Genomic DNA, 16947 nt, shown 5'->3' with positions numbered 1-16947 from the left:
CCCAGCACTTTGGGAGGCTGAGGCAGGCAGATCACAAGGTCAGGAGTTAGAGGCCAGTCTGGCCAACATGGTGAAATCCCATCTCTGCTACAAATACAAAAATTAGCCAGGCATGGTGGTGGGCACCTGTAATCCCAGCTACTAAGGAGACTGAGGCAGGGGAATCGCTTGAACCCAGGAGGCAGAGGCTGCAGTGAACTGAGATCGTGCCACTGCACTCCAGCATGGGCAACAAGAGCAAAACTCTGTCTCAAAAAAAAAAAAAAAAAAAAAAAAAGTGTAAATTTCAGTGGCTCATGCCTGTAATCCCAGCACATTGGGAGGCTAAGGCAGGTGGATCATGAGGTCAGGAGTTCAAGACCAGCCTGGCCAAAATGGTGAAACCCCGTCTGTACTAAAATTACAAATATTACCCAGGTGTGGTAGTAGGTTCCTGTAATCCCAGCTACTCAGGAGGCTGAGGCAGAGAATTGTTTGAACCCAGGAGGTGGAGGTTGCAGTGAGCTGAGATCATGCCACTGCACTCCAGTCTGGGAGACAGAGTGAGATTCCGTCTCAAAAAAAAAAAAAGAGAGAGAGAGAAAAGAAAAGAAACCAGCCTGGCTAAGACGGCGAAACCCCATCTCTACTACAAATACAAAAATTAGCTGGGCGTGGTAGCCCATGCCTGTAATTCCAGCTACTTGGGAGGCTGAGGCAGGAGAATCTCTTCAACCTGAGAGGCAGAGGTTGCAGTGAGATGAAATTGTGCCATTGCATTCCAGCCTGGGAAACAAGAGCTAGAGTCCATCTCAAAAAGAAAAAAAAAGAAAGAACGTACAAATTTTAGCGATGGGATATTACTACGCACCTATTAAAATAGTTAAAATCCCAAAAAACAGACAATAAGAATTGCTGGTAAGGATATGGAACAAGAAGAACACTCATTCATTGCTGGCAGGAATGCAAAATGGTACAACCACTTTAGAAGGCATTTTAGTGGCATAAAACTAAACATATTCATAGTACACAAACCAGCAATCACATTCCTAGGTATTTTTCCAACTGATTAAAAAAATTTATGTCTGCACGAAAGCTGCACAAATGTTTATACCAGCTTTATTCCTAGCTACCAATAACTACAAGCCATGAAGATGGATAAACATTGTAGTACATCCATACCATGGAATACTATTTAGCAATAAAAATAAACTATGAATTCATGTAATGGCAAGGATGAATCTAAAGTGATAAGTAAATGAAACTGGTCTGAAAATCCCATATACTGTAGATTCCATTTACAGACATTCTAGAAAAAGCAAAAGTATCAAGACAGGAAACAGAGCAGTGGTTGCCAGAGTTTCAGAAAGTGGGAGAGGGCTGAGTCGGGATATTTTAGGGTGGTGAAACTATTCTGCCTAATATTATAGTGGTGGACACATGACATTATGCACTTATCAAAACCCACACACGTACACAAAAAGTGAACCTGATATAAACAAAACTTTAAAAAAATTCAATTAGGAGGTTGGGGGATGCCAGGATGCAATGCAGACTGTGACAATAGATTGTTAACTATTACAAATGCATGACATAACATCCCTGAAAGAAGTAAGGTAAAAAGAGGTGCTGACCTAAGTGACTTCGAAGATGAATGGAACTGTAAGACAAAGGCAAAAGAAACTGTATACAGGCATGCACTCTAGCTCATGGCAAAAACAATTAATTCTGAAACCATTATACATATGTATCAGGACGAAAAAATAAATAAATTTGATGAAAAATAGTGGGAACCAGATTTCTCATTGTTGGAGTAAAAAGTTTCAGATAAGCAAGCAGAAGAGCCTAGAATATTTCCATGAGATACTGGATTAGATTTGGAAACAGTAGACTCATTTTAGCTTGATATAGCTATAGATGCATACATACAGAAATAATTATGGATACATGTATACACACAGGTTAACATATTTTCAAGTTCTGTCAGCTAGGAGGCCATAGAAACAATGATGCCTCAGTAACAATGAGCAGACACAGCGTCCACATGTTGGCTTCTAATACCATTCTCCAATAAAAGAAACTAGGGCTCCTTGAGAAATGGCTGATTTTAGGGCTGGGAACAGAGAATACACAATATACAATATGAACCTGTTGGAGTATCATTTAAGGCCAGAGATTCAGAAAGTATTCAAAAAACAAAATTACATTTCTTTATGTCAAAGGAACACAGAAACCAACTGAATGAGCTCTCTAGGTCCAAAACTCACAATTTGAACAAGAAAACAGATAATGTTGTATCAGATTATAACCTAAAGCATAAAATAAATATCCAGAAGTCAATATTGACAGGAATGAATGAATGAATGGGAGAGAGGAAACAAATCTGTTCAGAATAACTGCTAATAATTTAAGTAGAAAACATACCTTCAGCAAGGTAAAGCATAAACCCCTACTCCTCAAGTGTGGGCTATGTATACTGTAGTGTGTTGAACTGCTTCCCCCTAAATTCTTATGTTGAAGCCCTAAGGCCACAAAGTGACTGTATTTGGAGATAGGTCCTTTAAGAAGGCAATTAAGGTTAAATAAAGTCACAAAGGTCAAGCCCTAATCCAATAGGACCAGTGCCCTTAAAAGAAGGGAATGAGAAACCAAAGTTCTCCCTGTTTCTCTCCATGCACACACAGAAGAGGCCATGTGAAGACACAGAGAGAAGTTGCCTTCTGCAAGAGGAGAGGTGCCTCACCAGGAGCCCTGCTAGCACCTTGATCTTGGACTTCCAGCTTCCAGCCCTGTGCAAAAATACATTTATTTAAGCCACCCAGACTGTGACATTTTTTATGGCAGCTCCCAGCAAACTAATATACACAGTGACTTCCTCCCAAAGAGTACCATATAGAAGGGGAAGGGGAAGGGCAGGTGTAAATCTGACAAATACTACCTCAGTCAGGTAAACACACTTAACATCAACAATCATAAGTCACGTTCACAGCAAGCAGTCCTAATATGTATGATGAGAATGGTACTGTCCCTTGGTGGTCTTCCTCTTCAAACCCCATAACCCTAGTGTAATCGCGAGAAAAACATCAGACACACCCAAATTGAGGGACAGTCTACAAAACACCTGATCAGTACTCCTCAAAACCATCAAGGTCACCAAAGACAAGGGACATCTGAGAAACGATCACAGCCAACAGTAGCCTAAGCAGACATGAAACTAAATGTAGTGTGGCATTCTGGAAGGGAACCTGGGACAGAAAAAGGGGACCTGGGAAAAAACTAAGGAAATCCACATAAAGTATGGACTTTAGTTGGCAATAAGATATCAACACTGGTTTGCTAATTGAAACAACTGCACCATACTGATCTACAATGCTAACAATAGGGGAAGCCAGGTGTGGGGTACACGAGGACCCTCTGTATCATCCTTCCGATTTTTCCGTAAAACTATTCTAAAGATAAAAAGGTTTTTAAAAAGTTCAGTGAATGTTTGCTGTATTCTACTTTCTCTTCCTTAAAAAAACTGCCTTGCCTAATTTTACATCGTTTTAGAGATCAAATTGCAAAGGCAGTAAAACACATCCATGTATCTTAAAATTCAACTTAACTGAATTAGTCATGATTACGCTAAAATTGTTCAACCTAAGAAACTAAAAATTAACAGTCAAAAAGCCTAAAAATATTTTATTGAGTAAAATATTAAATACAAATAATTTATATAGGATGAGAGATGTATTACATTTTGTAAATTTATGTAGGATAAAAAGGGCTAAATTATCCGACACAATTAAAAGAGACTATTTAGACAGCAATAGCCAAATTAATGAAATAATATTGAAAATAGAAAAAACTTCACTAAAACAGTAATATCCACATTCTTTGGTCTATAATCCAGGTCTCTTGTCCTCCAGCCTTCTCTTCTCCAAAGACTTACCTTCTCCTTCAGCCATTCATTCCTTTGACTACATGGCAGCCTTGGAGTATCATACCTCAACGAACACATTCCTCTCTAATTGTAAGCCTTCCATATTTCTCTTTACCCAATCTCACCTAAACTACTTCTTTGACCTTCAAATCCTCAAATCCCTCTCTATTGGCCTCCATGTTTTCACTTCCTTCCCTACCTAATCCAAACTCCAAGTTAACTTCAGAACACACATCAGCACCCTCCGTTCTCTTGCTACTTCATCTAACCCACGATTTCCAATGTTTCATCAAGTCAGCTTTCCTTAGGCAATACAGAATAATGTGACGAGTACGTAGGGTGCTCTGCATTCAGGCCACCTGGGTTCAAAGCCTGGTTCTGCCATGGAGCAACTGTGTGGTCTTAGATCTCTGCTATTGACCTCTATGTTTGTTTTATCTCTATAAATGGGGATAAATGAAATTACTCCCTTTGTGCTATGAAGCTGCCATGACACAGGTAAGAACTTATTACCCGCCAATCTTGATATATTAAGATAAATAGCACAAATGTAATTTTAAAAGATTTGAACTTCAGCAGAATTCTCAAATTGACTTAACATTCCTCTAACTCCATAGTTCCCATATAATTGTTTCCAAACCTGTCCTGTCATTCAATTCCCTTCCTCATTCACTTCTGTCTCTCAATCCCATCAGGGTACCTGGTTTCTTCTATTACTGAGATACAGTTAATTCTTGAACACCACCAGGGTTAGGGGTGCTGACTCCCCACACAGTTGAAAATTGCTTAACGTTTGACTCACCCAAACTTATCTACTAGTAGCTGTTGACCAGAAGCCTAACCAATAACATAAAGTCAGTTAACAATATTTTATGTCATTTGCATTATATAGTGTATTCTTACAATAGAGTAAGCTAGAGAAAAGAAAATGTTATTTTCTAGAAAAAAGAAAATTATAAATAAGAGAAAATATATGTACTACTACTAAGTGAAAGTGGATCTTTGTAAAGGTCTTCACTCTCATCATCTTCACGTTCACTAGCCCTGAGTAAGTGGAAGGGTTGGTCTTGCTGTCTCAGGGGTGGCTGAGGTGGAAGAGGAGAAGTTGGAAGGGAAGGAAGGAAAGGCAGGTACCATGAGTTCAAATTTTATTGAAAAATATCCATGTGTCAGTGGACTCATACAGTTCGAACCCAGGTTGTTCAGGGGTCAACTGCATTAGAGTCCATCAACCATGAATTCCTTCCACTGTGACCTCAAGATCTCAACACTTCTTCTCAGGCACCTTTACCTTTCAACTCAGAGGAAGAGTCCTCACCTTCTAGGATTTATTCAATAAACTACCCACCTTTCCCTTGCTCTGACAAGCTCCCCATCTATGAATTGATTCTTTCTTCTTTTACCAACATGCTCACTTCCTCCTAATCCAAAAACCTCCCTTCCACTGCTTCTCTTCTCTGCCAATTTTTTGAAAGGGGAATCAGACATATTCACAGACATTCTTACTACACTCCCAAACCCAATACAATATGACTGCAACTCTACAAAAGAAACCGGTCACCTGTAGCTTCCTCATAACCACAGGGTTAGCTTCTGCCAATTTTTCCATCTGATCAGTGTCTCATCTTTAAAGCAGTTTCTTTCAAAGGAAAGAACCCAAATATTAATTCAAGGTGAACTAATAACATAACTGTCCTCCTTACCTTCCTCTTCCATGGCAGAAGGATCACTTATTTTTTTTGGAATCCACCTCTTCTTACCTAACTAGAACATTCTTTCATTCCAACAAATAAAGGGTAACAGTTTGTGAAGATGTGTACTGAATCTGAGACGAAAGAGAGGAAGGGAGGAAAACATGCATGTGGGAAGAAGGACGGAGGAGAACAACACTTGCTTTTACCCACCATCTACTGTTATTACTAAGACAGCCATAAAAGGCAGCAAATTATATGTATTTATTACTATAATCCTACCTCGACTCCAAAGAGAAAATCCTAACTTTGGTCAATCAGCAGTTCTTCCTCCTACCCATCTAAAGAAATTTGAACCTTCCCATTAAGGTTACTGGGAGTTAATTGTGTAGAGGTATCGTACTCACTAAAAAAAAAATTGTGTAAAAACTATAAATAGTGTAAAAACTAGGAATTATTTGCTGTAATTCACATTTGGGAAAAAAAGAGGGCTATTTTCAGGTACAGAAAAAAAGAAAAAAGAGAAAACAGGACAGGGACGAATAATTTATCCTTGATGGCAGTGGTTTGTTGAGTTTTAGAGGAGTTGAGAGTCAGAAGTTTGAGAGCGTCTTGGGAAAGCTGTGGGGTCCAGGAGAGATTGTGTGTCCAAGAGGAATGAAGGGAATTTTAAGAAGTACTCTTGTGAGTAACAAACTGGATCTTTGTTGACATCCTTGGAAAAACTCCAATAAGGATTTGGATGCTGTACTGTTTCTGGGACTCCGTGCAGGGACTGGGCTGTGAGCTGACCCTACTTACATCTTAGTTGCAAATATAATTCCTTCAGACATTTAAACATTTGTACTTAATAAATATTAACCCTGGAAGATTAGGAATTTAAGAACTGAATTTTAGACAAGTTTCACTCCAGCTCCATATTACTTTGGTTCTCCTACTACTCCTAAATTATTCCTGCCTTTATCTACTCTTCTTTCGCTGATTCCTCAACCTTTTTTTTTTTTTTTTTTTTTGGAGACGGAGTCTCGCTCTGTCGTCAGGCTGGAGTGCAGTGGCACAATCTCTGCTCACTGCAAACTCTGTCTCCCAGGTTCAAGCGATTCTCCTGCATCAGCCTCCCAAGTAGCTGGGAATACAGGAGCATGCCACAACGCTAGCTAATTTTCTTGTACTTTTAGTAGAGACAGGGTTTCACCATGTTGATCAGGATGGTCTTGATCTCCTGACCTCGTGATCCACCTGCCTCGGCCTCCCAAAGTGCTGTGATTACAGGCATGAGCCACTGCACCCGGCCAATTTTCCAATCTTAAACATTTAACAGTAATCTTCTAAATACCATCTTTTCTCACAGGTTAAAATATCACCTCTATTCTGATCATTCCAACATTCCTCTCTCTAGCTCTTACTAAATTTCCACTCAGATGCACCATTTGTCCTCTTATCCGCTATCTCCAAACCAAATTCATCACCTTCCCTCTGAGTCTTCCTAATTCCCTGTCACTTTTAATGGGCACATTTCTCTGGATCCAATATAGGATTTGTCTTAAACTTGTCCATATTCTTTATCTCTAATTTTTTATCTATTCATTGCTAATTTCATTTTCTTTCTTTAAAATCTCTCTTTTGTCATCTCTCTAGTCCTACAGCCTAATGGACTCTTATTTACTTTCTGAACTAATAAAATTATACTGTTCATTCACACAACTAAGAACTGGATAACCTAATCCAAACTTTTGTCTCCAGTGTTACAATCTATCCTACAAATATCAAAACTTATAATCAGTCAATGCTCTTTCCAGGATGTCTTTCTCCACTATAATCTCAGCATCCACTGGGTCAAGTTCATTCAGCTCTCCCAGGCACTCAACACCCTCTGTCTATCCACCCTCCTCCTAAGACATACTCTTTGATCCTACCAGTCCTATACACTTTCTCTTTCCCATAGCATGTTTATTTCACTTTTCAAAATCCTATGTTTCTTCTTTTCTTCTTGAAGGCCCTTCCCTCTCCATCTACTTCTTAAAACATTTTAAGAATGTGTGCCACATTCTCTGTGAAGACTTACATGACAAATAACAATCAATGATAGGTCTTAAAATGTGGTCTATGGACCCCTGAGTCCTTTTTGGGAGGTCTTCAAGATAAAATGTTATTTGCCTTTTTCATTGTGCTGACTTTTGTACTGACAGTGCAACGCACTAGTAACTAAAACTGCTGGCATCTTAGCACAAATAAAGAAACAGTATCAGTAGCCACTGTAACCTTGCCCACCACAGGCTTGAAGTTAAAAATAAAACCAGAAAAAGAAAAAGTTTCTGTTAGAAATACCCTTAATGAAGCAGTAAGAATTATTAATTTTATTATTTTTATTAAATGACCTCTAAGTTATGTGTCTTTTTAATATTCTATATGGTAAAATGGGAAGTACACACAAGGCATCTCTGCTGCAAAGTAAAATGGTTGTCTTGAGGAAAAACCCTCAAGTGATGGTTTGAACTCTAAGCTAAACTACCACATTCTTCCATAGAATGCCATTTTTACTTGGAAAAAAAACAAAACAAAACAATAAACTATGATTGCTTGAGCCATCTGGTAGGCACTCTCAAAAATAAAAGAAGTGGGCTTGTCACATAAAGAAAAGCAACTGACGGTTTTGATGCCAACAACAAAATTTGAACTTTCAAATGAAAACCAGAATATTGGAAAATTTGTGTCTGCAACTGTGAGCCTGATGGCCTTTCAATACTTAAAGACTTTTCTAATGAGATCTGCAGTGATATTAAATAATGTGGGTTATTTTAAATGTCATCTAATAAATGTTCAAGATTTAGAAGACCTACAAAACTCAATGAGCCAATGTTTCCCCAATAACCAAAACATGATGTATCAAAATTATGCACATGTAAAAGATTGAAAGCAGGCCGGGCACAATGGCTCACACCTATAATCCCAACACTTTGGGAGGCCAAGGCAGGTGGATCACAAGGTCAGGAGTTCAAGACTAGCCTGGCCAACATAGTGAAACCCCATCTCTAATAAAAATACAAAAAATTAGCCGGGTGTGGTGGTGCATGCCTGTAATCCCAGCTACTAAAGAGGCTGAGGCACGAGAATCACTTGAACCTGGGAGGCAGAGGTTGCAGTGAGCCAAGATCACGCCACTGTATTCCAGCCTGGGTGACAGAGTAAGACTCCATCTCAAAAAACAAAATTAACTCATTGAATACTAACAGTATTACATGTTAACATAATATTTGTTAGCATGTAATATTATTTATATATATAGTTTCTCAAAAACAGTTAAGAGCATTTAGGCAAGAAAGAAGTTAGCACCATTAAATTACTTTATACAAAAGCAACCTTAGGCAAGAAAGAAGTTAGCACCATTAAATTACTTTATACAAAAGCAACCTTTATACAAAGGTTGCTTTTGTATAAAGTAATTTACAAATTATAAAGTTTTAAAGTATTATAAAGTTATGTGGGCATAACTCAGCAGCACAAATTTCACTGAAGCCCAGGTGTCTAAACTACTTCAGACCTTTTTCACTCTGTACCCCAGCACATGCATGCCATGTGCCTTCTTAAATTACACAAAGCTCTAAAACAAAGACAAGATAAAAATACCACAAACTATAAAGAAAACAACTTAACTATGGAAACTCTGACAGTGATTAAGAAGCTGTGCTCAATCTCTTTACTGCCCAATGATACCATTTCTTATTCATATTTTAACCCCAGTTCTCATTTTCTTAACTTAGGATTCAAAGCTTTTAGATAAAGGTATAATATAACTTTTGCTATAAAATTATAAAATTAAACTACCTCTAATTTTATAATTTCTCTAAAAGAGTTTCAAACAAGAACAAATAGAAGTTCCTATTAGTGTCAAAGGTAGCTTTCTCCTACTGCAAAATCTCATAATCAGAATTAGTGTCAAAGGTAGCTTTCTCCTGCTTCAAAATCTCATAATCAGAATCATATCAAGAGAATTTGCTGAAGCTTAACTCATCACCTCTTGGGAGTCATTCATTCAAAAAGCAATCAAATGGCTACTACATGCCAGATGAACACTGGACCGTGCAAAGTTTAACAAAATTTGGCCCTTGACCTAATGAAATGTAAAGATAAATAGGAACATAAAAAAGAGAGAGAACTCTGCAATAAAATACAGTAAGTATAGTAATATAAACATATGTTGTCATTTTGAAAGCATACATAAGAGGCACCCAACTCTGCCTGGAAAGAGATGGCGTTTAGTGATGGAATGATCTCTGCATTGAGTCCTAAATAACAAGCAAGAAGACAAAGGCGTTGCCAGCAAATGGACAAGTTGGTGTGACACGAGAGTCTGAGGGGACATGTGGCAGAAGGAGATAAGACAGCTCTTCTTGCAGAGCTTTCTGTGTCACACTGAAGAGCTCATATTTTATCCTGTAAGCAGCCAGAGCCACTGAGAGGTTTTAACCAAGGAAGCTACATATATTCTTTTTCTTCTTAAGCTATGTTGTAGGTTCCTACAAAGCCATATATTACATTTACTATGGAAGATAAAAATATGGAAGAGAGATGAAAGGGGAACAGGATGGTAGGCAGGAGATGGTCTATGACAAGGGCTGGAAAACTATTCGCATTAAGAGCCAGATAGTGAGCATTAAAGCAGTAGCTGCTGGAGGCCATCTGTTCTGTCAGAACTGCACAATTCTGCCATGGTAGAGTTAAAGCAATCAGCAGACAAGTGAGCATGGCTGTGCTCCAGTAAAACTTTGTTTACAAAAACAGGCAGCGGGTCTGGCCATGAGCCATGCATGGTTTGCCCACGTGGCCTAGAGCAGCACTGCCCAAAAGAACTTCCCATAATAACGTATGTGGCTCACACACATCTGTAGTTTCTGTGTATGGCCACGTGGAGCCATAAAGCACTAGAAATGCCAAAAGTTAAACAAGGAATTGAGTCTTAAATTTTATTTCCTTTTAAATGATTTAAATGAAACAGTCATATGTGACTTGTGGTTACCCTACCAAACAGTACAGAGTTAGAAGCTGGTAAGGTAGCCAGGAAGAGATGGTGAACCAGGGCACTGAAGGTAGAGAAGAGGTGGCAAAGGCAAGAAATATTTAGGAGGTGATATGGTAGGACCTAAGGCTGGACTAAATATAGTGAGGGAGAAACAGTAAGAAACACTTCACCCATGCTGGGCAGGAGTAACCAAGTGGACAGCTGGGCCAGGCACTGAATATAGAGGGAAACACGTTGTGTTACTTTAGACATGTTGATTCAACGTGCCACCTGAGAGAAGAAAACACTTGACTACAATACAAAGAAGTAGGCAGTATTAAATAGGTTGTTTTTATAGAGACAATGACTGTAATACAGGGATATTAAGTAACTTGTCCAGGGTCACAGGAAGTAAGTGCAAAGTTGAATTGCTACTTGAGTTTATCTGATTCCAAAACTAAGGCATAGTGCCTTCCACCAAGATGAGTAAATAGTTAAGAGCTGAAACCTTGGGAGGGAAGAACTCACCCAGAGAGAAGCAGGGAGAAGATCAGCGAGACTGTCTCAAAAAAAGAAAAAGAAAAAAGGGCCAGGCACAGTGGGTCAGGCCTGTAATCCCAGCACTTTGGGAGGCCAGGGCGGGTGGATCACCTGAGATCAGGAGTCCAAGACCAGCCTGGCCAACATGGTAAAATGCCATCTCTACTAAAAATATAAAAATTAGCTGGGTGTAGTGGTGGACAACTGTAATCCCAGCTACTCAGGAGGCTGAGGCAGGAGAATTGCTTGAAGCTGGGAGGCGGAGGTTGCAGTGAGCTGAGATAACACTACTGCACTCCAGCCTGGGCGACAAAGGGAGACTCCATCTCCAAAAAACGAAAAAAAAAAAAAAAAAAGAAGAAAAGACAGCTGATCCAGGCTAATCACCTGGTAAACACACTAATGCCAGACCTCTTGATAAAGAGACTAATAAAGTTTGTAGCACGAGAGTCTTCATCTGTGGGATGCTTTTAGAAGAACATGCTTAGTCTAGGATTGCTTATGGTAAATGACTCAGGAATGGATGGATTTATGAGATCTGACCCCCTCAAGAATGCCACATAAGCTATGTAACTCAAGATTAAGTGGAGGTGTTTTGTCACCAAGAGAGCTCGTTCTATGTCAATGATATGAACTGCACACATCACTTAGAGACCTCACAGGTTCCCAGGTGGTCTAGTGGTTCAACAAAAATTTTAATAAAAAATAATTTTTAAAAAGAGACCTCACAAGTAATCTTGTTCCAGAATGTACCCTATGCACACAGACCTAGCGATCCCGTCAGTGGCCCTGAATGTATTTCTTCCTGCTTTGCCTGTGCCTCCGATGGCCAGTATCTTTGAAATTTTTCATGAGGCTTGATTCATGGTAAGCACTCTAACTCATGTGTCTCTCTGATGTGAAATACTCCCAATTTTCTGTGTTATCCCTATACTAAGTAACAAAAGACAACATATAATCATAGAAGCCTTCCCTGGGTTTTAGATTTTGACTAAGACTTGAAGGATACATAAATTTTTCAAAGATGGAGAGAAAATGGAGGATATAAATTAAGGAAGAAATATGAGAAAAACCCAAAGGAACTTAAGACAGTAAGAATACAAAACTGATTCTAATGAATGGTTTAAAAAAAGAGGCTGAAGACATATGGAGCACATCACAGGAAACTTCAGAAGTCAGAGAGAGATGTGTATAAACAGGATTTAGTTTTTAGTGAAAAATAAGGTACTGAAAGTGGAATGTAAGAAAGATGATTCTGGTAACACTGTGAGGAAAGGACTCAGAGGACTGGAATTAGGGAAGTCAGTTAGAAAGCTGTTGTAGAAATCAAACCCTGGCACGTACGGCCAAATGACTTAACAAGAGTACCAAGACTATACAATGGGGAAAAGATAGTCTCTTCAACAAATGTGCTGGAAAAACTAGATAGCCACATTCTAAGAATGAAGCTGGACCCTATACCATATACAAAAATTAATTCAAAATGAATTAAAGACATACACATAAGACCAAACTATGAAACTCCTAGAAAGAAATATAGGGGGAAGGCTTCAGGACATTAGACTTAGCAATGATCTTTTGGATACAATACCAAAAGCACAGGCAACAAAAACAAAACCAGACAAATGGGACTTCATAAACTTTAAAACTTCTTCATGTCAAAGGAAACAATCAGCAGAGTGGAAAAGCAACCTATGCTTTTTTTCATATATTTGATAAAGGATTAATATTCAGAATATAGAAGGAACTAATACAACAAAACAACGCAATTTAAAAGTGAGCAAAGGGCCAGGTGCAGTGACTCATGCCTGTAATCCCAGCACTTTTGGGAGGTCAAGGTGGGAGGATCACTTGAGGTCAGGAGTTGAAGACCAGCCTGGCCAACATGGCAAAACCCCATCTCTGCTAAAAATACAAAATTAGCTTTGCATGGTGGTGTACGCCTGTAATCCCAGCTTCTCAGGAGGCTGAGGTACAAGAATCACTGGAACCCAGGAGGTGAAGGTTGCAGTGAGCCGAGATTGCGCCACTGCACTCCAGACGGGACAACAAAGCAAAACTGCATTTAAAAAAAAAAAAAAGGAAAAAACGGGCGAAGAACTTGAACAGGCAATTCTTCAAAGATATACAAATAGCCAACAAATACATGAAAAGATGCTCCCCATCATGAATCAAAGTAAAATGTAAATCAAAACCACATGACCAGCTGGGCACAGTGGCTCAAACCTGTAATCCCAGCATTTTGGGAGGCCAAAGTGGGGGGACTACTTGAGCCCAGGAGTTGAGACCAGCCTGGGCAACATAGCGAAACTCTTATCTCTACAAAAAATACAAAAATTAGCCAGGTGTGGTGGCTAATTTTCTAAGTAGCTGGCCTATAGTCCCAGCTACTTAGAAGGCTGAGGTGGGAGGATCCTTTCAGCCTGAGAGGTTGAGGCTACAGTGAGCCAAGATCATGCCACTATACTCCAGCCTAGGAACCAGAGACCCTGTCTCAAAAAAAAAAAAAAACAAAACAAAACAAAACAAAAAAAACCACTAAAGAAAAGAAAAAAACCACATGAGCTATCACCTCCACCCATTAGAATGGCTACTATCAGAATAACAGAAAACAGCAAGTGCTGATGAGGATGTGAAGAAATCAGAACCCTTGTGCACTGTTGGTGGGAATGTAAAAAGATATACACATTATGGAAAACAGTATGAAGCTTCATCAAAAAATTAAGAGGGCCATCATATGATCCAGAAGTCACACTTCTAGAAATATATCCAAAAGAATTCAAAGCAGGGTCTCAAAAATTATTTGTATGTCCATGTCCATTCCAGCATTATTCACAACAGCCAACGGGTGCAAGTAATCTCAATGTCCATGGATGGATGAATAAGGAAATGTGTTATGCATACAACAGCCTTTAAAATGAAGAAAATCCTGTCACATGTTACAACATGATGAACTTCAAGGATATTAGAGTAAGCAAAATAAGCCAGGCACAAAAGGATAAACACTGTATGATTTCATTCATGTGAATTATTTAATCAAAATCATAGAAACAGAAAGTGCAAAGGTGGTTGTCTAGGGCTTGCAGGAGAGGGATTTAGTATTTAATGGGGGTAGAGTTTCAATTTTGTGAAATGAAAAAGTTCTAAAGATCTGTTGCACAACAATGTGAATATACTTAACACAACTGCACTATATTCTTAAAAATGGTTGAGATGGGCCAGGTGCGGTGCCTCATGCCTGTAATCCCAGTACTTTGGAAGGCCAAGATGGGCAGATAACCTGAGCTCAGGAATTCAAGACCAGCCTGGCCAACATGGCGAAAACCCGTTTCTACTAAAAATACAAATATTAGCCAGGTGTGGTGACGGGCACCTGTAATCCCAGATACTTGAGACACTGAGGAAGGAAAATCACTTGAACCTGGGAAGTGGAGGTTGCAGTGAGCTAAGATTGTGCCACTGCACTCCAGCCTGGGCGACAGAGTGAGACTCCATCTCAAAAATAATAATAATTCCCTAACGATGGCTATCAATATTACAAATTGTTAGTTATTTACATTGTTGTATATTTAAATTAAAACTAGTCTTTTTAAAAAATAATTTTTTACAGATAGGGTTTCTCTGTTTTGCCCAAGCAGGATCTCAGCTCAAACTCCTGGACTAACCACTCACTCTCTTGGACTCATGCAATCCTTCCGCCTTAGCCTCCCAAACAGCTAGGACTACAGGCATGCACCATCACAACCAGCTAATTTTCTTTCTTTTTTTTTTTTTTTTTTTTTTTTGTAGGGATGGTATCTCACAATGTTACCCAAGCTAGTCTCAAACTCCTGGCCTCAGGCGATCCTCCTGCCTCAACCTCCCAAAGTGCTGGGATTTAGAGATGTAAGCCCCTGAGCCCAGCCAAAAGTACCCTTTTACATTTAAAAAATAAAAATATTATGTTTTTCAATGAGGCACTAAGGTAATCTCAGTATAAGAATTTGGGGACAGGAGGAAGTTAGTGTTAGGGATATGAACTGGACCCAAAATGAGCCAGAGTGATATTTATCCTTTTCCATAAACAAAATTCTAAGATTCAGTGTGTACCATTCATCTTGAAGTGTACAACATGGAGGGTGAAAGAATGCACTGGAAGCAGGCATCATAAAGCATCACTGTCCTGCAAAGAGCAGGGTTTAAAAGGTAGCACCACCACTTCCTAGCTAGGGAAACTTGGGTAAGTTACTCTAACTTTTCCAAGGCTCACTTTCGTCATTTGTATGATGGTGATAACAATTCATATCACAGATTCACAGATCGCATCTTTTTTTTTTTAAGAGACCGAGTCTCACTCTGTCACCCAGGCTGGAGTGCAGTGGCGCAATCTCGGCTCACTGCAACCTCCGCCTCCCAGGTTCAAGTATTCTCCTGCCTCAGCCTCCCAAGTAGCTGGGACTACAGGTGCATGCTGCCACATCCATCAAACTTATTTTGTATTTTAGTAGAGACAGGGTTTCACCGTGTTGCCCAGGCTGGTCTAGAACTCCTGAGCACAAGGCAATCCGCCTGCCTCAGTCTCCCAAAGTGTTAGGATTACAGGCGTGAGCCACTGCGCCCGGCCTCCGCATCTTTTATATAGTAAATTTAGGATCACAGAAAAGGATCTGCCCAAACTGAAAATAAACAGCATGACTTTTAAGATAATCAATTAATATCAATATCATACCGCTGATTCACAAAAGGGCTGGAAAGCTCTGCAAGCAGGCGAAAATTCCCAACGTATGCCAGCACTCCATCTTTCTGGATGATAAACATAAAACACAATGTCAAGGACAACGGTTTAAACAAAATTCCCAAATACCACAGAAATATCCAATAGCTTCTCAGCATTATATAACAATCAATACCAAAACAGATCAAGAAGTTTTCTACCTTTTACTGTCAAACTGATTTTCGTCATGAGAATACAGAAAGACCCTTAGAATTCTACAGTATTTTTAAAAAACAGTAAATTATACACTTCCGTTCACTTATGTATATAGTGTCCATTTGTAAAAATAGGCTTCAAGCAGTTGTTTCATGTTAAACAAGTTAACTCTGTAAATAACCACTAGTGATAGCATTTTCAAATTACTGTAGAAAAGAATGATCACAAAGTACTGTGAATTTCAGAAGGTGAGGAGTTTTAAAACAATTCAATACCTGATAAGAACTCACTTATATCCATTACTAAGTGGAAGCACCTTAAAAATCTCAAAAAAGCACTTAAGCTAAATAACAATACATAAGCCTGTGGGCAGAGGCATATTTGCCCACTATGACAACATATGCCACCATGTTTGTTCTAGAAGATCCTAGAGCTAAATTTAGGATCTTTGGGATCTTTCTAAATTTAAGCATAATACCCAATACATCCCACCAATTTAATAATATGAAAAGTTTAGCACAGTTAGTAAACAAGGGAAAGAAAACCAAACGTATACACTCTAAAAATTTTACTTAATACACTTAAAAATTTGCTGCTAGGTAAATGGAGTCACTCTAGCACTTGCAATTAAATCAGAATTATGATTACATGCCAAAGAAAATAGTCCTCCCTATCCCAATACATTAGATATACATGAAAGTTTGGCAACTATTTTTCTACTGGCTATGTCATGCTGCCTTCCAAATGAGAAGAATATGAAACATTTTTTTTTAAAACAGGTGAACTTTTTAATTGATGATTTTTAATATTTATCCATGAAAATTGTTTTAGGGATTCAAAATTCTAAGCTAGATTCTAAGAGCTACCTTTAACAAGGTTAATCTAAAACTTTTTATAATCACAAATT

General features: G+C 38.8%; 1 protein-coding gene across 5 annotated transcripts in view; it reads right to left on the bottom strand.

Annotated features, from left to right (window-relative positions):
- Positions 1-16947, bottom strand: part of LOC116529996 (TLC domain-containing protein 4) — a 76413-nt gene that overhangs the window by 4369 nt on the left and 55097 nt on the right. For all 5 annotated transcript variants that reach the window (XM_032247941.1, XM_032247942.1, XM_032247944.1 and 2 more), the window contains exon 6: positions 15840-15913. In XM_032247941.1, coding sequence (XP_032103832.1) covers positions 15840-15913 — 74 coding nt within the window. The remainder of the gene's footprint in view (positions 1-15839; positions 15914-16947) is intronic.

The sequence above is a fragment of the Sapajus apella genome, unplaced genomic scaffold (genome assembly GCF_009761245.1).
Source record: "Sapajus apella isolate SASKATOON/1434 unplaced genomic scaffold, GSC_monkey_1.0 scaffold64, whole genome shotgun sequence".
Lineage (NCBI taxonomy): Eukaryota > Metazoa > Chordata > Mammalia > Primates > Cebidae > Sapajus > Sapajus apella.
The sequence above is the reverse complement of the archived record's forward strand: the minus strand, read 5'-3'. Positions and strand labels throughout refer to the sequence as shown.